Source organism: Cydia strobilella, chromosome 15, assembly GCF_947568885.1.
Source record: "Cydia strobilella chromosome 15, ilCydStro3.1, whole genome shotgun sequence".
Classification (NCBI taxonomy): Eukaryota; Metazoa; Arthropoda; class Insecta; order Lepidoptera; family Tortricidae; genus Cydia; species Cydia strobilella.
This window is the reverse complement of record NC_086055.1, coordinates 13573592-13594003: the sequence shown is the minus strand read 5'-3', so window position 1 is coordinate 13594003 and position 20412 is coordinate 13573592. Positions and strand designations below refer to the sequence as shown.

General features: G+C 45.1%; 1 protein-coding gene across 7 annotated transcripts in view; it reads right to left on the bottom strand.

The window, feature by feature from the left end:
- LOC134747567 (SLIT-ROBO Rho GTPase-activating protein 3-like) overlaps window positions 1-20412 on the bottom strand; it is a 97731-nt gene that overhangs the window by 4104 nt on the left and 73215 nt on the right. For 3 of the 7 annotated variants that reach the window (XM_063682147.1, XM_063682150.1, XM_063682146.1), the window contains exons 8-18: window positions 19691-19810; window positions 18554-18818; window positions 17696-17820; window positions 16777-16970; window positions 15843-16049; window positions 15103-15230; window positions 13542-13595; window positions 12395-12461; window positions 7047-7089; window positions 2654-2706; window positions 464-601 (exon numbers count right to left, since the gene is read on the bottom strand). In XM_063682147.1, the coding sequence (XP_063538217.1) occupies window positions 464-601; window positions 2654-2706; window positions 7047-7089; window positions 12395-12461; window positions 13542-13595; window positions 15103-15230; window positions 15843-16049; window positions 16777-16970; window positions 17696-17820; window positions 18554-18818; window positions 19691-19810 (1394 nt within the window). The remainder of the gene's footprint in view (window positions 1-463; window positions 602-2653; window positions 2707-7046; window positions 7090-12394; window positions 12462-13541; window positions 13596-15102; window positions 15231-15842; window positions 16050-16776; window positions 16971-17695; window positions 17821-18553; window positions 18819-19690; window positions 19811-20412) is intronic. The other 4 variants (XR_010128342.1, XM_063682148.1, XM_063682149.1 and 1 more) reach the window with 4 other exon arrangements.

Here is a 20412-nt window from a genome sequence, read left to right as displayed (position 1 = left end):
TTTCGGTCGAAATTCTTATGATCGAATAATTTACAAAACAAAAGAATCGTTAATATTCTACGAGTATCAAAGTTTCGATTTCCATTCATTTGGAGTTTGCATTGAACATTTTCAATTGCCAGAAGAGCTTGGCATTCCTGCATACCTACACATTTGTATGCAGCGGCGCTAAGCTAATAGCTTTGCTGATTGTAAATATGTACCTACATAGGTACCCTGTAAGGTGTGCCCATGCAAAGGAGCTCGGTGAACATTAGGCTTTAGGAAGGAAAACGTCCTTCAGCTTATATATATGGATGGACTTACTTACTTCAGTCCGCGTCCGTGTCGGTAAGTTTATGAACTTACTTGTGCGAGGGCCGCTTCTTGAGCGTGTCGCGGTTGCTAGCGAACGTTTCGGCGGCGTCGGCGGGCAGCGCACTCGCTTCAGTCCGCTTCCGTGTCGGTAAGTTTATGAACTTACTTGTGCGAGGGCCGCTTCTTCAGCGTGTCGCGGTTGCTAGCGAACGTTTCGGCGGCGTCGGCGGGCGGTACGGTGGCCTCAATCGGCGCCCGTGCTGGTAAGTCCAGCACTAGGTCCGGCGTGGCCTCCGCTAGCCTCCTGTAGAGTGTCGAAAAGTGCATTTTGTGAAGGTACACAAATATACAGGATATTGAATAAGTGGGTCCAAAAGAACGTTGACGGATATTTTAGTTAAGTGTACCATGTACTTTTTTCCAACAACAGCCAACTTTTAGATTATTTCTTTTCAGAATCACGAGGACTATTGATTTAAAAAGGAAAGTGTCCGAAAAAAAGAGAGTTTTAAGACGCATTTTCACATACATTTTGTATGGACCGTCACAAAACTGATACCCAAAATATGTATGAAAAACTGGGGACAGTTTTTTTTCTTTGTTTAAATCAATAGTCCTCTTGATTCTGAGTCATAATAACCCAAAAGGTTAATTTTTTCCAAAAAAAGTACCTACACTTTTTTCTGAACACCCTCTGACATCAGATCAGACGATATGTATTAAACTGTAATTTTTGCACGATATTGTGTTAGACTCATAGCTACTCTCAAGAGAATCACTCAAGAGAGAGATGACAATTCCCACGTGACATCATTGGAGATTTCGCGCCACAAATTTTATGCCTCGGCTATCCAGGTTGAATACCTAATGGTGTTTATTTTGGGCCCTAGTTTTAAACGGTATTAGGATAACTGAAATCGTACGGGTTTCAATGAAAACAGAATTATATTATAATTTTAGTGCGAAGAATGTGCCCTTTTTATCGAAGTTAGCTTAAAACGCAATATGAATGTCAGCCATGGTGCGAATATTCTGTGTTACAATTGGCTTTAAGCAAAAGGCTTACGACACAGGTTATATCATTATTGTGCTTAGCAATATATAATTAGTATATTATTATGCCATTGCAATCTTAAAACGTAACTAGGCGCGACATTTTTAACTTTAGGGTAAGGCAGAACAATGTCTATAAATTAATGTCAAATTATCGATTAAAAATTTTCTTAATCGTATTAACCAATGTGTTTAGATTTGCATGGCTATTATTGATATATAGGATAAAGGATGACTCAAGTTAGAACAGTCCGGATCCAGGCCGAGGTGTCCGACACTTCAGTGTTCTATAGAAAGCATCACGTGATCACCATTATCACTAATCACCATTCATAGAAAACGGTGTCGGAAGCCTCGGACCCGGACCGTTCTAATGTGAGTCATCCTTTAGACGATTACATTCGTAAAGCTGTGAAAATTTAACATATAGGGTGCGTTGGGATAAGATTCGACGGGTTTTTCATGCGGGGTAAGATGAAAAGTCGCCCGTAGTGCTTGGGCATAAGGACGATTTTTTGTCTTACCCCTCATAAAAACCCGTTCAATCTTCTCCCAACACACCCTTAAGGATGACTCACGTTAGACCGGACCGTGTCCGGGCCGGAGCTTCCGGCGCTTCGTTTTCTATGGAGAGCATCACGTGATCACCTGTCATGTCATAGAAAAGTAAGCGCCGGAAGCTCCGGCCCGGACACGGCCCGGTCTAACGTGAGTCGTCCTTAATTTGTTGACTAAAGGAATAGTATATAATGTGCAACTAGTCATATTTTAAGATATTATCCACATGTATTGTTGTTGCATTTCGCGAAGGCAAGAAGATTTGTCTACCGTCATAATAAACGTCGGTACGCACCGAATGCAAGTACCCAGTTCACATGTAATGTAAGAATCCTAATAAGAGACGTCACACTGCAACACACACGGTACGCAAGCGGTCTAAAGCCTCTTATGAGGGTTCGAACATTACAATGCGAACGTGCACGCATATCATGTGCATCAAATCTAAAGGCATGCCACACCGCGTGTAATGCAGCGCAGCTCTGGCTATCTTGCTTGCGGTGCGTGCATTTGTTATTAGTACGCAACGCAAGCGATGTAGTCTGGCAAACCAATCATCCACTAGCAAAATGCGCCAAATTTAAAAATAATAGATCGATCCCAAATAGTACATTTTAATTTCACGTTTTTTTTTTCAACCGACATCGGCCAGACTATATTGCACCGGAGCAGTGCTGCGTTACGCACGCGTGATGAGACCTTGAAGTCAGAATGGCCTTCGTGAAATGCATGTAGCAACACTTACCGGCATTGTGCAGAGGTGGAAGGGGCGGGAGCGGCGGGGGACGGCTCGCGGACCTGCGCGGGCGGACACCACAACATTTAGGACTTTCATTCACGCAGTCAGAGCTACATACGAAAATTGTCTTCTTCATCAAGCAAGAGCGATTGAGATAGAGATTAACTCTTCGAATTCGAATTATTTTTTTAGGGTAACCGTCCGCAGTGGCCTAGCGTGAACCAATCTAGCCGTGGGCGAAAACCACATCTGCGACGTCCTTTTCTATGTGTTTTCCCAAGGTAATGAAAAGGTTGGCTTTTCGATGCCCCCCTAAGTGCGAGGCCGTGGGCGAAGACCCCATTCTCCCACGCCTAGCAACGCCACTGACCGTCCAAAAGTTCTTACGAAGCTTTCATCGAAAAGGAAACCGTTTTACAATCATTACGCGCCGGTGAAACAACTAGGGTTGGCTACGATTCGATATGATTTTATTTAAAAAAACTGAATGAAGAAAATTGTGTATTTTTAAAACTATCTTAGAGAAAAAAAGCTAAATGATTTTACACGTTACAGTAATCTCAATATGGGTATAGTTTGAATCTTCTCAAATGATTTTTACGGCAAAAACCCTAATCTGTTAAACAAAAGTAATTGTTTTTTTTAAGTGCTTGGGCATTGTGACTGAGCGCGTGGCCATTGTGCCTGAGCGCGTGCCACTACTACTACTTGAACTATTATTACTAACGTATAGAACTGGCACAGAGAACCAGTATTTTGCGCCATGAATTGCTGCTGTTTTGGTATCAAAAACCATAGAAGCGGAGTGTGAATCTCACGACCTACACGCGTAAACGCCATGAATTTTACGGCGCTTACGACGTTTTGGTCGCGTGGTACAGGTTGTGATTGCAACAATTCCATTGTTTGGTATGTCGTCTATACTATGAATACGTATGAAGTATTAGGAATTAAAAGCATAAGTAGAATATAGGTACTACTGTCATCCGCAACCACTGCATTGCTAATTTTAAACAATAAAAATATTCCAAAATTGTCTTTAATAATATTAGATACTTAACATTTATAACAACCGACCTATCCTAACTAAAAATAAATGAAAATCGATTCGCATACGCCGAAAACTAGTTAGTTTAAAACCTTTATATTGGAAAGACTAAGATCAGAGCTACCACCATATGAAGCAAATGAACACACAAACATAGAAAGCGGATGCGAAGCGACAAAATAAAACACACACATGCAAGAATACGTTTATTGAGTAAACAGCACCATTACATACTTAGTATATGTTCATAAAAAGCTAGCTTCAGTCTTATATTAATCCAGTAACTTTGTCGCCTTGTGTAAGGGGGTTCTTTTGCGTCAAATCTGGTAGTTCTTATATTTTACAGACTTGTTTACGATGTTGGCTTAATGAATAATGCAAGTTTATGACTTTGAGCGCCGAACAATTTTGTCAAAAATCGAAAAAACCGCTAGTTTCGGTTTTGTTTTTTAGATTTGGGTAATTATAACCCTAAAGGACTAGTTTTTAATGGTAGGGCAAACCTTGGCTTATCGGTGATACTTGGTAATTCGGTGATACTGCGTTATTATCTTACGCTAAGCTCACACTGGTGAAATGTAAGCAATTAAATCGCTGCCAACCCGATTGCAAGCATCAAAACTGATAGCTGCCATCGATCTTATAGCTTGTATTTCCTCATGGTGAGAGTTGTGTAAGATAATAACGTAGTATCACCGAATTACCAAGTATCACCGAAAAGCCACAAAGTTTGCCCTACCTTCTCAAGACTTCAGATACGAGACTAGAATCGTCTCTGTAAATCTAATAGTTTCCAAGATTAAAGCCTTTCAAAATTAATTTATATTTGAAATTGAATTCGTAGGCTAAGTGAGTGCAGTGAGTATGCAGTTTAGTCTCAGGCGATGCCGCTTGGCACGATTGTTCCTAAGGCCAAACAAAGCTGATTTGGCCCGGTAGCCACGAGATTGTACCGTGCCTACCCCCCAAAAAGGGAGGGGAAAGGGTCGGATCCCGAGGTCCAATCTATGCTATATTTCTTCCTGCTCTTAGCAACTAGGGCAAGTGATATATCGTTTTCATATCCAACATCATAAACAAGTCAGCAAAATATGAGAACTACTGGATTTGACGCAAAACGAAAATGTCTAAAGTTACTGTATTATATAGGCAATAACAAATATTAATAATGTTATTTTCATGAAAAGGTACTTAAAAGAGTAAGTGTAAATACTGTGTATATTATGTATTATGTATGTGTATATTGTGTATCAATGTACTTATAGCATTTAGTGAGTGATTATCTATATATGTAATCTCAAAATAATAGTTATTTATTTTACAAGGGGGAATATGTGTTAACTGAACGTTCTATAATTTGATACCCGAGCAAGCGAAAAAATTCAAAATTGAAAATTCGAAAAGTGGAATCTTGATTATTACGGTTTCAAGACACTTTGCTACCGAATGAACGCAAAATTTGTCACCACACGTGTGGAAAATACTAACCGTAAAATATTACAAATCAAATCCAATTTAACAATATTAAATATTTATCATTCAAAATCCACTCGTGTGGACTAGATGTAACTTTCCCGTCAGTTTTTGAAGAAAAAAGGGAACTTTTACGAGCTGATGTGGTAAAAATTATTATTTGTGAATTGTGACTCATTCTTACACTTCGAGTTAATGTAATACTACACTATGTACGTGCAGTGCATGTACTACATAATCTTTTAAATACCTTTTTATGTTTATTACACATCACAACCAAACCAACAAAATAGCAAAACAAATGTATAACAATGATATGTTTTGATGATAATTAAGACCACCCACCTCTTGATTTAATAGATGACACTTGACACAGGTGTTAGAAATGAACTCTACCTTATTAACATTAAAAATATTTTAATAACAAAACTTCCGTGAGACATAGACATATTAAATATATTAATAACGGGTTACTCACGTGTTTTAAGTCACTTAAAACACGTGAGTGACCCGTTATTAATATATTTAAAACATTAAAAATTATAAATAGTGTTGTTGGTGAATATTTTAAACATGAAATGAATAGGTTAAAAAGTTAAAATAACGATACCTAATCAAAGCTTTAAAAAATAAGTATGAGAAGTAATACTAGTCTATTCCACGGATTTAAAAAAATGTAAACAGAAAAAACCACCGTGGCTCAGTTGTTCGGCCAATGACATTATTCCATAAGTATAATGTTCCTTCTTATTTGTCAGATTAATAATTTCACCCCCTCATTTTACCACACTGTTATAACACTACATACATGCAGTAAGCTTAATATAGTCCCATTTCACGGAAGATAGATGCTATATCTACATTGCACTATAATTAAATATTATAAAGTACCCACATTAAATTTTTGTAGGTATGTATTTGTATATCAAATACGTTACGTTAATAAATAGTTAGTTTCGAGATCTAGATCGCCCTCGTTTTTTGCAGTCAATATTTTATTATCTTAAAAGACAAGTTAACTAATAGATGTGCAAAGATTTTACCTCATTACTTAATACATATTCGTGCTTAATATATAATACATCTTCCGACAAATATGACAGTTATAACTGACACCAACATAAAACATAAACGCACAGACATCACATATTGTTTGTAGTAAAATACTTTAAATGCAAAGCAAATCTCAATAATCCCAAGCAAGTTAAAGAAATAGTTCAGATGAATGAATTTCCCACTTGCTTCTTAATCTACATACTTTAAATAAAATAAAAAACCTAACTTAATGATTAAACTACTGGCAGTTTTAGGCTAAGATATATTTAGGCGTTTGTATTCACTGTTTAGTACTATTTTTTTAATGGTCATTAGTACTAACGAAAACCATTTATGCCACCATTAGTAAACCTATATGAATTAAATTAAGATTTACTATTGTCATTAAATGGACTTACTAAACCAGAATCAAATTTACAATGATTTAAAATATTTGCATTTTTATCATTGTTACACTTGAAGCTGGTATTACACACAGAGTGCAAACCGGGTCCAAAATCTTAATAGTCGGGTCCACACAGAACAAGCAGCCTCGCAAGGGAATTGCCGCGCGAAGCAGCTCGGTCGGTGGAGACGTGCCTCGCCCGAGGCAATGCGGCCGAGGCACGTCTACACAGACCGAGCTGCTTAGCGCGGCAATTTCCTCGCGATATAATCATGTAAATTATGTGAAGTGGACTAATCGATAGGCATATTTAAATTATCGCTAATAGCTATCTATCACTTGACGTGGTTCCCAGATTTTCCGAAATGCAGTTTTCGACCCAATTTACTCTAAGTGTTTGCACTCATAAATGTCTAAACAGCCGTTTCGAGCGGTACCTGAGGAGCGGGCACGGACTGTCGCCGCGGCAGACTCTCCGATCTGAAACAAACATCAAAACTATGAGCACTTAATCCTTTTACCGCGGCCACGTTACTCGTCCTGCCCACCGCTCCCTATTTTATCGGTTTTTTCGCGAGTCAAAGGACCGGCAATATGAAGTATGGAACATTTATTAATCTGTGATGGAGCGTCGCGATTAATCCCGCCAATAGAGCAGTATGGCCAGAGAGGGCAACATCGCGGCAACGCGAGGAGCAGAGCGAGGAGTAGCGCGAGGAGCATGGTGTGGCCGTATTTGCATGCCACGCCTATCGTGTGCGGCGCGTCATCCTGAACCTTATCGAAATGCACGAAGGTTGATATTGAGCTGTAGCTACTAGGTCAAAAGATTTACGACAAAAGCTCGTGAGATCATTCATTTATGAGCAAATTTTATTCTATATATATCTTATGTGTTGGTAAAGGTTACGAAAAACTCGTGCTTGTTTGACAGCCGAAAAAGGTAGTATTTTGTAGTCAGTCTGAATATTCAAACGACTAACCGAAGCGCCTAGGTTAGCTCGCTTTGAAGCACTGTCTTTTACGTGATACATCTAAAACAATCAATGAACCTTTATCCATTTAAAAAGTGACTAAAATAATCTCAGAGTAGCTAACTTAAGTTGAACAGGTACTTTAAAACGATTATGTATTATGTAGATATTACCAAAGATAGATATAACTCCGTAATAGATGGATACAGTCTAAGGAAAAAACGTGCCTCGAAAATCAAGAAAATTTGATTCTCGTTCAGAGGGCGCTACTAGTTTTGGCCTACAGTCGTATAGATGGCGTTGACGGTTTCGTTTGTTATTTAACAATTTTAACGCATATCAGTGAAAGAACATGGGTCAAAATCATAAAAATAATTAATGCGAATAAAAAAAATCATTTTTAATACAGTTGCTCAAAAAGTGGTACTTTTTGTGGCTGCGTAGCGTGCGAGAAGCTCAATTTCTCGAACTAGTGCTTTTTACTTTTTAGTTCCAAACTATAGTTTCGAAACGCAGTTTTTATGTAATTTAGCTTGAGCAGGTACTGGGGCCTCACTCGTTACTCCTCGGTGTCGTTGAGCAACCCGCGCCGGGCCCGCGGCGGCCGCGGCCGGGGCGCGCATGAGTATGAAGGTATCGCGGGCTGTATAGCTTGAGCAGGTACCAGGGCCTCACTCGTTACTCCTCGGTGTCGTTGAGCAACCCGCGCCGGGCCCGCGGCGGCCGCGGCCGGGGCGCGCACGAGTATGAAGGTATCGTGGGCTGTATAGCTTGAGCAGGTACTGGGGCCTCACTCGTTACTCCTCGGTGTCGTTGAGCAACCCGCGCCGGGCCCGCGGCGGCCGCGGCCGGGGCGCGCACGAGTATGAAGGTATCGTGGGCTGTATAGCTTGAGCAGGTACTGGGGCCTCACTCGTTACTCCTCGGTGTCGTTGAGCAACCCGCGCCGGGCCCGCGGCGGCCGCGGCCGGGGCGCGCACGAGTATGAAGGTATCGTGGGCTGTATAGCTTGAGCAGGTACTGGGGCCTCACTCGTTACTCCTCGGTGTCGTTGAGCAACCCGCGCCGGGCCCGCGGCGGCCGCGGCCGGGGCGCGCACGAGTATGAAGGTATCGTGGGCTGTATAGCTTGAGCAGGTACTGGGGCCTCACTCGTTACTCCTCGGTGTCGTTGAGCAACCCGCGCCGGGCCCGCGGCGGCCGCGGCCGGGGCGCGCACGAGTATGAAGGTATCGCGGGCTGTATAGCTTGAGCAGGTACTGGGGCCTCACTCGTTACTCCTCGGTGTCGTTGAGCAACCCGCGCCGGGCCCGCGGCGGCCGCGGCCGGGGCGCGCACGAGTATGAAGGTATCGTGGGCTGTATAGCTTGAGCAGGTACTGGGGCCTCACTCGTTACTCCTCGGTGTCGTTGAGCAACCCGCGCCGGGCCCGCGGCGGCCGCGGCCGGGGCGCGCACGAGTATGAAGGTATCGCGGGCTGTATAGCTTGAGCAGGTACTGGGGCCTCACTCGTTACTCCTCGGTGTCGTTGAGCAACCCGCGCCGGGCCCGCGGCGGCCGCGGCCGGGGCGCGCACGAGTATGAAGGTATCGTGGGCTGTATAGCTTGAGCAGGTACTGGGGCCTCACTCGTTACTCCTCGGTGTCGTTGAGCAACCCGCGCCGGGCCCGCGGCGGCCGCGGCCGGGGCGCGCACGAGTATGAAGGTATCGCGGGCTGTATAGCTTGAGCAGGTACTGGGGCCTCACTCGTTACTCCTCGGTGTCGTTGAGCAACCCGCGCCGGGCCCGCGGCGGCCGCGGCCGGGGCGCGCACGAGTATGAAGGTATCGTGGGCTGTATAGCTTGAGCAGGTACTGGGGCCTCACTCGTTACTCCTCGGTGTCGTTGAGCAACCCGCGCCGGGCCCGCGGCGGCCGCGGCCGGGGCGCGCACGAGTATGAAGGTATCGTGGGCTGTATAGCTTGAGCAGGTACTGGGGCCTCACTCGTTACTCCTCGGTGTCGTTGAGCAACCCGCGCCGGGCCCGCGGCGGCCGCGGCCGGGGCGCGCACGAGTATGAAGGTATCGCGGGCTGTATAGCTTGAGCAGGTACTGGGGCCTCACTCGTTACTCCTCGGTGTCGTTGAGCAACCCGCGCCGGGCCCGCGGCGGCCGCGGCCGGGGCGCGCACGAGTATGAAGGTATCGCGGGCTGTATAGCTTGAGCAGGTACTGGGGCCTCACTCGTTACTCCTCGGTGTCGTTGAGCAACCCGCGCCGGGCCCGCGGCGGCCGCGGCCGGGGCGCGCACGAGTATGAAGGTATCGCGGGCTGTATAGCTTGAGCAGGTACTGGGGCCTCACTCGTTACTCCTCGGTGTCGTTGAGCAACCCGCGCCGGGCCCGCGGCGGCCGCGGCCGGGGCGCGCACGAGTATGAAGGTATCGTGGGCTGTATAGCTTGAGCAGGTACTGGGGCCTCACTCGTTACTCCTCGGTGTCGTTGAGCAACCCGCGCCGGGCCCGCGGCGGCCGCGGCCGGGGCGCGCACGAGTATGAAGGTATCGCGGGCTGTATAGCTTGAGCAGGTACTGGGGCCTCACTCGTTACTCCTCGGTGTCGTTGAGCAACCCGCGCCGGGCCCGCGGCGGCCGCGGCCGGGGCGCGCACGAGTATGAAGGTATCGTGGGCTGTATAGCTTGAGCAGGTACTGGGGCCTCACTCGTTACTCCTCGGTGTCGTTGAGCAACCCGCGCCGGGCCCGCGGCGGCCGCGGCCGGGGCGCGCACGAGTATGAAGGTATCGTGGGCTGTATAGCTTGAGCAGGTACTGGGGCCTCACTCGTTACTCCTCGGTGTCGTTGAGCAACCCGCGCCGGGCCCGCGGCGGCCGCGGCCGGGGCGCGCACGAGTATGAAGGTATCGCGGGCTGTATAGCTTGAGCAGGTACTGGGGCCTCACTCGTTACTCCTCGGTGTCGTTGAGCAACCCGCGCCGGGCCCGCGGCGGCCGCGGCCGGGGCGCGCACGAGTATGAAGGTATCGCGGGCTGTATAGCTTGAGCAGGTACTGGGGCCTCACTCGTTACTCCTCGGTGTCGTTGAGCAACCCGCGCCGGGCCCGCGGCGGCCGCGGCCGGGGCGCGCACGAGTATGAAGGTATCGCGGGCTGTATAGCTTGAGCAGGTACTGGGGCCTCACTCGTTACTCCTCGGTGTCGTTGAGCAACCCGCGCCGGGCCCGCGGCGGCCGCGGCCGGGGCGCGCATGAGTATGAAGGTATCGCGGGCTGTATAGCTTGAGCAGGTACTGGGGCCTCACTCGTTACTCCTCGGTGTCGTTGAGCAACCCGCGCCGGGCCCGCGGCGGCCGCGGCCGGGGCGCGCACGAGTATGAAGGTATCGCGGGCTGTATAGCTTGAGCAGGTACTGGGGCCTCACTCGTTACTCCTCGGTGTCGTTGAGCAACCCGCGCCGGGCCCGCGGCGGCCGCGGCCGGGGCGCGCACGAGTATGAAGGTATCGTGGGCTGTATAGCTTGAGCAGGTACTGGGGCCTCACTCGTTACTCCTCGGTGTCGTTGAGCAACCCGCGCCGGGCCCGCGGCGGCCGCGGCCGGGGCGCGCACGAGTATGAAGGTATCGCGGGCTGTATAGCTTGAGCAGGTACTGGGGCCTCACTCGTTACTCCTCGGTGTCGTTGAGCAACCCGCGCCGGGCCCGCGGCGGCCGCGGCCGGGGCGCGCACGAGTATGAAGGTATCGTGGGCTGTATAGCTTGAGCAGGTACTGGGGCCTCACTCGTTACTCCTCGGTGTCGTTGAGCAACCCGCGCCGGGCCCGCGGCGGCCGCGGCCGGGGCGCGCACGAGTATGAAGGTATCGTGGGCTGTATAGCTTGAGCAGGTACTGGGGCCTCACTCGTTACTCCTCGGTGTCGTTGAGCAACCCGCGCCGGGCCCGCGGCGGCCGCGGCCGGGGCGCGCACGAGTATGAAGGTATCGCGGGCTGTATAGCTTGAGCAGGTACTGGGGCCTCACTCGTTACTCCTCGGTGTCGTTGAGCAACCCGCGCCGGGCCCGCGGCGGCCGCGGCCGGGGCGCGCACGAGTATGAAGGTATCGCGGGCTGTATAGCTTGAGCAGGTACTGGGGCCTCACTCGTTACTCCTCGGTGTCGTTGAGCAACCCGCGCCGGGCCCGCGGCGGCCGCGGCCGGGGCGCGCACGAGTATGAAGGTATCGCGGGCTGTATAGCTTGAGCAGGTACTGGGGCCTCACTCGTTACTCCTCGGTGTCGTTGAGCAACCCGCGCCGGGCCCGCGGCGGCCGCGGCCGGGGCGCGCACGAGTATGAAGGTATCGCGGGCTGTATAGCTTGAGCAGGTACTGGGGCCTCACTCGTTACTCCTCGGTGTCGTTGAGCAACCCGCGCCGGGCCCGCGGCGGCCGCGGCCGGGGCGCGCACGAGTATGAAGGTATCGCGGGCTGCGGCAGCTCAACTATCAAGGGCTGTATACGTACTTTTGGTTTTGGTTTGGTTTGGTGGTATGATTCTACTAATGATATATTAATTTATTATTTTTTCGCAATTGTATTAAAAAACGTCGTTTACAACACGTTTGAAATGTCTTTTCACACTAGTTGTAAAATGTACTATTATCTATATTTAAATACATTCTATCGTATTTTTATAAATCTTCATTTTTAGTTTTAAAGTGTGTCGACAGATGGCAGTGAATTTACTGGGGTTACAAAATTTACTATGACAGTACCGCTCTAGTATAAGTTACTCTATGATATTACAATGCTAATTTTTAACTAAACCAGGGACCACACATTCCTTACCTCCTTTCTATTGAGTCCCTGTCCCGTTCTCTCCATTCTCCGTTCTCACCGTCTTCGCTTATTTCATCTGCCGAAAAAAATCACTGTCAGGAGATTCCGTATGACATTTTATTGATTTTATGGTTAAAGTTGGTCGGGTTTTTCAGGCACATTGTACACCGTGTCCAATAAGTCCGAATATAGTACAAATATTAAATAAAATAAATGTATGAATAGTTACTACAATTAAAATTATATTTTATTAATGGCACACTCATATAATAAATATTTACAACAAATGTTTTTCAAACGCTTCTTGACTGAATCACACGCAGCACGCAACATTTCCATTGGCATTTTGTCCCAAAAACGCTCGATAACCTTTTTGAAATGTCCAGGTTTAAGGATTTTGTAATCATGTAGTTTCGTAAGCATATACGCCCAAAGAAAAAAAGCTAATACGTTCCAGTATGGAGAACTTGTTGGCCGGCCATTCATGTTTCGGCAAAAAATCTGTCAAATTAGCCTGACACCAAGGTTGTGTGTGTGAGGTGTGTGAAGAACCTTGGTTTTATAGTAAAGTGCGTTAATTTTAACGCCTTTATCTATAAATACTAAAGGCATTCTTCTCCCTCTTACATACTGCACCCCATATCATGACCGATGGTGAGCTCTGGAACCTAGGAACATTTTTCTGGTTGTCCGGAATGTCTTCTATCCGTGGTGCCCACAATCGATCATTTTGGGCATTATGAGGCTGTTCTAACACAAACAGTTTCTCGTCAGAAAAAACAAACTCGTCACCTGCGTGCCAAGAAAGTATTATGTTCGATTTTTGCACTCTTTTTCTTGGTCGCTTCGGAAATGTCATGTACTTTGCGTTTTCTATAAGCATGGCATAAAAGATCCACCCTAAACGTCAAAATACTTTTTTACTTATAATAAGAATTTTATGGCCTATAATCCCTGTCTTTAGAGCCAAGGTAAAAATATGTGTATTCGAACTTATTGGACACGCTGTATGAATTTTAAGGATTGGTTGTGGTCGAGTGTATGGTACTGACAGCTAGATGAAAAGGAACGATGGAATATGGTTGGGATGGTTCTGGAACTTACGCATTGAAAAAAACATGCGAAAGGGTGAACACACATTATAATTAGTAATTACTGTCAATATATAGTAGACATTGAAGGTAATCTGTTTGTATATCTGCTGGAGTTCCTGTAAAGGAAACAATCCTGAACTGTCAAATCCACAAATTAATTTTTGTTTTTGGACTAGGCTTTAATAACTTAATTGAAATCCACGTGCCATTTTTTTCACAGAATAATAATCTTTATCTGCTCTAGCGCTTAAATCTGTCAATTCAATGATTGACAGCAGTATTCGTACAATAGACCTTAGACGACCGGTCTGGCCTAGTGGGTAGTGACCCTGCCTGTGAAGCCGATGGTCCTGGGTTCGAATCCCGGTAAGGGCATTTATTTGTGTGATGAGCACAGATATTTGTTCCTGAGTCTTGGGCGTTTTATATGTATTTATGTATTTGTATATTATATATATCGTTGTCTAAGTACCCACAACACAAGCCTTCTTGAGCTTACTGTGGGACTTAGTCAATCTGTGTAAGAATGTCCTATATTTATTTATTTATTATTTATTTATATAATAAACTTTTTAGTAAACTATGAATACTGGTAACAGTGTTCTTATATACATTAGAGAATAGTTTCATGTTTTATTTATAACATTAATTAATGCCCGTATGCTGACATCATTTGTTTGCCGACAGATAGTCTCTGATCGACGTACAATCAAGAGAAGAAGTAGCTAAGTCAGTCAAAATATTTTTTCCCCTCACTAGCTCGGAAAGCCGTCTTTTATCCTTTAAAACAAGCGGGGAAAAACGCATTTTATCCACTAGTGGGAAAAGTAATTTGACCTTGAATGGAGCGTGTTTAAGTAGCTTGACAGATAACAAAACGTAAAACGCTCATAATAATGGTTCGTTCGATATTAATTATCGTTAAATAAATGGTTTGAGAATCTAATAAAAAACACCAGATTTAGCTTTATTTAATTATTTTAAGTCATAAACCTTAAAATTCCATAATAAACGTTTGTTTTTTAATAATTATGTTAAATATAATTCTGAACGCACAAGTTAAGTCGATGCAATTTCAAAACGCATCATTGACATTTCATACGTCAGAAATGTCAACATTGTCAACATAAATTTTACTTAAAAACTTCTCCCGTAAAAGTACAGAATTTCCAGTTTTTTGTTATAATATCGTAAAAAAATGAGTGATTCCAGTTGATGAAGATGATCTAACGCCTGTGGATGTTGCACTTTCCTCGCTATAGTGAGGGGAAAAGTTTTGTGTTACACACGGGTGCAAATGTATTTTACTTCTCGTGTGTTAAAACACTCACGGGTAAAATACAACTTTGCACCCTTGTATAACAAATAACTATTATTCAAATAGGCCTAGCAACAAGCACTTTTAAAGCTAAGCGGGCGAAGTAATTGAAATGAGAATAAGTCTGTGATTTATTTTAAAATACATTTGAACGCGTCATAGGGTCAAGATTCAAACTTACGAAGAGCTATTGACAGTTCTCACTCAAGTTGAGTGCATATTAAATTCCCGCCCTCTCAGTGTTACCGATGTTAATGCTTGTCAGTATTCATTGGCCCGATTCTGCTCTGTTTTACGATACGCACCGTCATCGTTTTCATCGTCGTCGTCGTACAAGGACAGGTCGTCGTTGACGTCGGGCTCCTCGGCCGCGTCGACGTCGTCCGAGCCGGCCGCGCTCTCGCCTTCCTCTGTGACGGTCTCGTTCTCTTCACTGTGAAAACGAGTTATGGTCATTTTATATAAACGCTTTTGTTGCCGTATTTTATCTAGAGCTTCAAGACGTAGTGTTGTAGAACTAAAATACATTTTCTTCAATGCTGAGTTTTTCTAGAGAGGAATTAAATTAAACAAAATCAACAAAACTCATAAGTTGAGGTGGATTCATTACGACACTTCTCGTTATATATTTTTACGTTTGTATCTACGAATAAGGTACTTCTTATCAAAGATAGATATAACTCCGTAATAGATGGATACAGTCTAAGGAAAAAACGTGCCTCGAAAATCAAGAAAATTTAATTCTCGTTCAGAGGGCGCTACTAGCTTTGGCCAACTGTCGTATAGATGGCGTTGACGGTTTCGTTCGTTATTTAACAATTTTAATGCATATCAGTGAAAGAACATGGGTCAAAATCATAAAAATAATTAATACAAATACAAAAAAACATTTATCCATATTTAAATACATTTTAACGTATTTTTATAAATCTTCATTTTTAGTTTTAAAGTATGTCGATAGATGGCAGGGAATTTACAGTGGTTACAAAATTTACTATGACAGTACCACTCTATCTTATTATATCCCTCTTTGTTGTTATCTAACCTTGGTCGCTTATAGAGCGCATGCGGCGCGAGGTCCTGAGGGAAGATGGCGGCATGGTGTATGATAGTCCTCTTGACTAGCTCGTTGACGAGGTTCTGCGCCGCGAGCTGCGCGCCGCCCTCGCCCCACGCCGCGAGCAGCGTGGGCCCCACGCAGATGGCCAGGTTCCACGCGTCCATCATGTTGTATTCGCTGTACTCTGTTAAACTGATACATAAACGAAGGTTATCATAGGACGTTACCTCAGAACGGTATAGTTTAAATCATTTCAACTGAGCTCATTCACTTACCTGTACTAACAATGGCATTGTATTATTACAATACTATTATCTGCTTCTGTTCTCGTAGCCGCCAACCAGTTACTTACAAAATAAGTTAGAAGTGCATTGCATGTATATTGAATTTTTAACCTTATTCCTTGTTGAATGGGGTTAAAATGGTCTAAAAAGATAATATCATATTGAATCTTTTGTGAAATCATATGCACCTTAGCCACTTTGAGTGTCGACGGTTGTAAAATTATTTAGTTAGTGTATTTTGTAGTCTATTGTTTAAAAAAAGAGTCATTTATCTATACTAACATTTTAAGGCGGTTATAATCTGCTTACACTACAAGGTAGTTATCCTAGTTTGTGGTTTACCGCTCAATGGTATTGAATTCTTAAGACTCTTTGAGTAAACAAGCTCAATCCAAAAATTAACACTATACTAACGTTAGTCAAGTAAACTTTCCTATAAATTAATTTTATTCGACTTGACAGTCTGAAATCCTGGTCACTGGCAGTGATAACATAGGAGGCGGAGCGAATATTTTGGCTATAAACTATATGTGTAGACGCAAGTTTTGAGTATAACTTGATAGCCAAGTGCAGCTAGCTTCAGCGATCACCTTCAAAACCAATTTGAACCCTAATAGCATAGCTATAAGACTCACTGTGCCAAGAACGCCAGCAGATACCGCAACACCAGCACAGACGAAGCCGGCAACGTCGCTAACAGTTCACGCATGCGCCGTACAAAGTCCGCGTCGCTCGGTAAAGCGGCTAAACGTAGTAGGCGTTCTTGTAGTTGTGGCGGTAGAAGCGGTGGACGGAGCTCACGGAGGTATAGCTTTAGGAGGCCACACACCTAGAAAGGGTATCTGGATTAATCTCAGGGTATTGATAATGATACTTCTACCATTAACTACAAATAAGAATTGACCAGATCTGATCAGTGTAGCGAAAAACGATTTTTGTTGGTGTTTTATTTTTCATAGATCAACGAATAATACCAATGCACGTCTTTCGCTCAGGCAGGATTTACATCACCAGGTGCGTTTCTTGCGCTTTCTACAATCACTTTAGGCTAGGTCAGGGCCGCACTTGCAAGGTTAAATCTTAATCTCCGTGCCCTAACCTGGTTAGGCTATTCGAAATAGATATGTACATGCTGAGGAGGCTTGCCTCATGGCAAGTTTACTCCTTCCTCATTTACTGTAGACAGTAAAGAGGAAACCCCTGGGCTAGGTAGCAAATCGTTAAATATTATAAGTTACTGAGTGGCATGGTTTCAACCATATTACAACAGAAGTTAATTTTACCCTAGCGGTTATTTGCAAGGTGCGAAGCCGGTGGATCCTTCCCAAAGTAGTGCCGATTGTCACAAATACACGTATCCTTGTGGAATGTCGCACAATAATAATAGCGGCAGCCATTGCAACTAATATCACTAAATAAGATTTAACGTAGAAAAACCCACAAAATGAGGGCAGTACCAGTCGTACACCTAGCGAATAGAACACGTTAGTTATTTGTCAAATAGTCCCACTAAAGCTTAGATTAGTTATTGCCACTAATAGATTAGGTACTCACAGAGTTGATATCGGAGGCGTCCCTCACATGTGCCAGCGGGTCATCCCCCCTCTCGAAGGCCGCGCGTAATGCTTGCATTTCCACTTGAGACCCTGACACGCGGAAGATGCCTTGGTGTCGCAGACCTGGGAACAAAACAGTTGATGTGAGGATCAAATACGCGTTGCCTATTAAAATTTAACTTAACAATAAAGCGTGGGAGAAGCGCTGGTGACCTAGCGGTAAGGGCGTGCGACTTTCAATCCGGAGGTCGCGGGTTCAAACCCCGGCTCGTACCAATGAGTTTTATTTATTTATTTATTTTTCGGAGAACCAACAGCTATCAATTATACAATAGTTATATAAGAAGTTTTTCGGAACATAAGTACGAAATATCATTTGATATTTCCCAGTTGCTTTTCGGTGAAGGAAAACATCGTGAGGAAACCGGACTAATCCCGATAAGACCTAGTTTACCCTCTGGGTTTGAAGGTCAGATGGCTGTCGCTTTCGTAAAAACTAGTCCATTGCCAATTCTTGGGATTAGTTGCCAAGCGGACCCCAGACTCCCATGAGCCGTGGCAAAATGCCGGGAGAACGCGAGGAAAATGATGAAAGCGTGGGACTTTCAAAATCAGGCCTAGATATCTCTAGGTTGGAAAAGGTTGGAAATCCGACTCACCGTAGCCGGATGACTCGCACACACGACGTCAGCACTCTTGGTAAATCTGCTCTCGCCGCAGCCAGCTGATCATCCAGCGGCGCGGCGCGGGGTTTGAGGGAGACGACCTACAGTTAACTAGCACACACGTAGACACCGGAGCTCGATAGTACTGTCCTCTTTCCAGCCTAGGGTCGAGAGAAAGACAGATAAGTTACCGTAGCTGGATATGACGCGCACACACGAGGTCAGCACCCTCGGCAGGTCGGCCCTGGCGGCCGCGAGATGGTCGTCGAGCGGCGCGGCGAACTGTCCGCGGCGCAGCCGGGCGGCGGCGCGGCGCGGCGGGGAGGGCGGGGAGGCGGGCGCGGGGGCGGGCGCGGCGGGGAGCGCGGCCAGGCGCACGAGGCGCGCGCGCATGCAGGCCGCCTTGCTCTCCAGCCGCGCCAGCCGCCCCGCGCTACACACGTACGACCGGAACTTCTGTCCAACCATACAAATTTACTCGTAACTAAAAAGCTTACAAAAATATGTAAAGTCGCTTGCATGGAGACTGTATAAAGGAGCCAAATCTCTATGTATGAAAAGTGTCCATCAAAATACAGTAATTAGGCGGCGCCACCATACACCGAAATACTACCAAAAACAACCTACGTAATTTGGTCGGGTTATTTGTTGCCTTGGTTCATGTTATACTCATGTCCCAGAGCCTAACTAGCGCCACCGGAGAGATTAGGAACTATTATTTAAAGCTTAACGTGGTCACTTTTACAACAATTCTGCCATAAGAGATTGCGATCCTTTCTATACCATCCATAGTCGCTTGGACAAAAAATTGTCAATTCCAAATGACACGTCGCTTTTTCACGCACACATACGAGTACTTTTCGGGTTTAAGCTGTTCACCGCTCAGCAGCAATATCATGGTCGCATTTTTATCATCTGTCATGTCATGCGTCATATTTGTTAGAACGTGACAGGCATGGTGACAAATGATAGAGAGCCGACCGTCTTAGCCCTACAGCACTCGAGTCGTAAATGTGTGCAGCCGTGCTAAAAAAAACGCAGTTTTGTCTTAGTGACCCTTTCTACCTATCCCTCTAAATGTCTGTTCGATTCCCAGACGAAGCAAGTAATTTTTAGAAAATCTTTGAATGCAGTATTACTAACTTTTAAAAATAACAGTCTTCTTTCAGCAAAATATCCTATCTTCGATATTTAAGGTACTTTCTTGGGACTGCCTGTATATATCGACCGCTGGCACTTTGAAGTTTAGACATCGACCAGTATTTACACTGGCGAAGTACAGAGAATGGACGCTCCGTACAGCGTTTAAGTGAAAACCTTGTACTAACCGCGAGATAGTAGTCCTCCTGCTCCTTCCTCGGCCCCTCCTGCTCGTCGGGCGGCGGCGGCGCGGGCGCGTCCGGCCCGAACAGCCGCGCCGTCTCCCACTGCGCCCCGCCGCCTTCCATCTCCAATACAAACGGATTCTAATATTAGCCGTAATGTAACGTGCGTACTCTGCCGGATATTAAAAGGCAGTCTTCTGAAGAATACTGCCTTTTAGTATCCGACGACAATACTCTAATAGGCACCTAAACAGAACAAGCCGTAAGGAAATTACCACATGAAAAGGCTTTTGTTGATGTGCCTCACGCGAGGCATTGCACAGCAGTCTTCACAGACCGATCAACTCCACGCGGAAATTTCTTCACGAGTCGTGTTCTGTATGCTCGCCTTTTCATAATAACATTTGACAGTTATTAAGAATAAGAATAGTTAGAACAATTCATTTATTCATGGCAAACTGCATTTCATACAAACGTATTACAAAGAAAAAGTATATTTAAAACAAAAATTAAAAGTATATAATGTACCACAAAATGGTCCCGCCTCAGCATAATTCTAACCCTAAAGTCCGCGCTGGTCTTCCGGCGAGACCATTTGTGGGCCACGAACGCAACAAGTTTTTGTTCAATAAAAGTTACAATCTAGTTTCAAATATCTAACTAAAAATTTAGGTACTTTGTGGAATGTGACCTGTTTCAGTCGTATCTAGAATTTCGTCACTTTC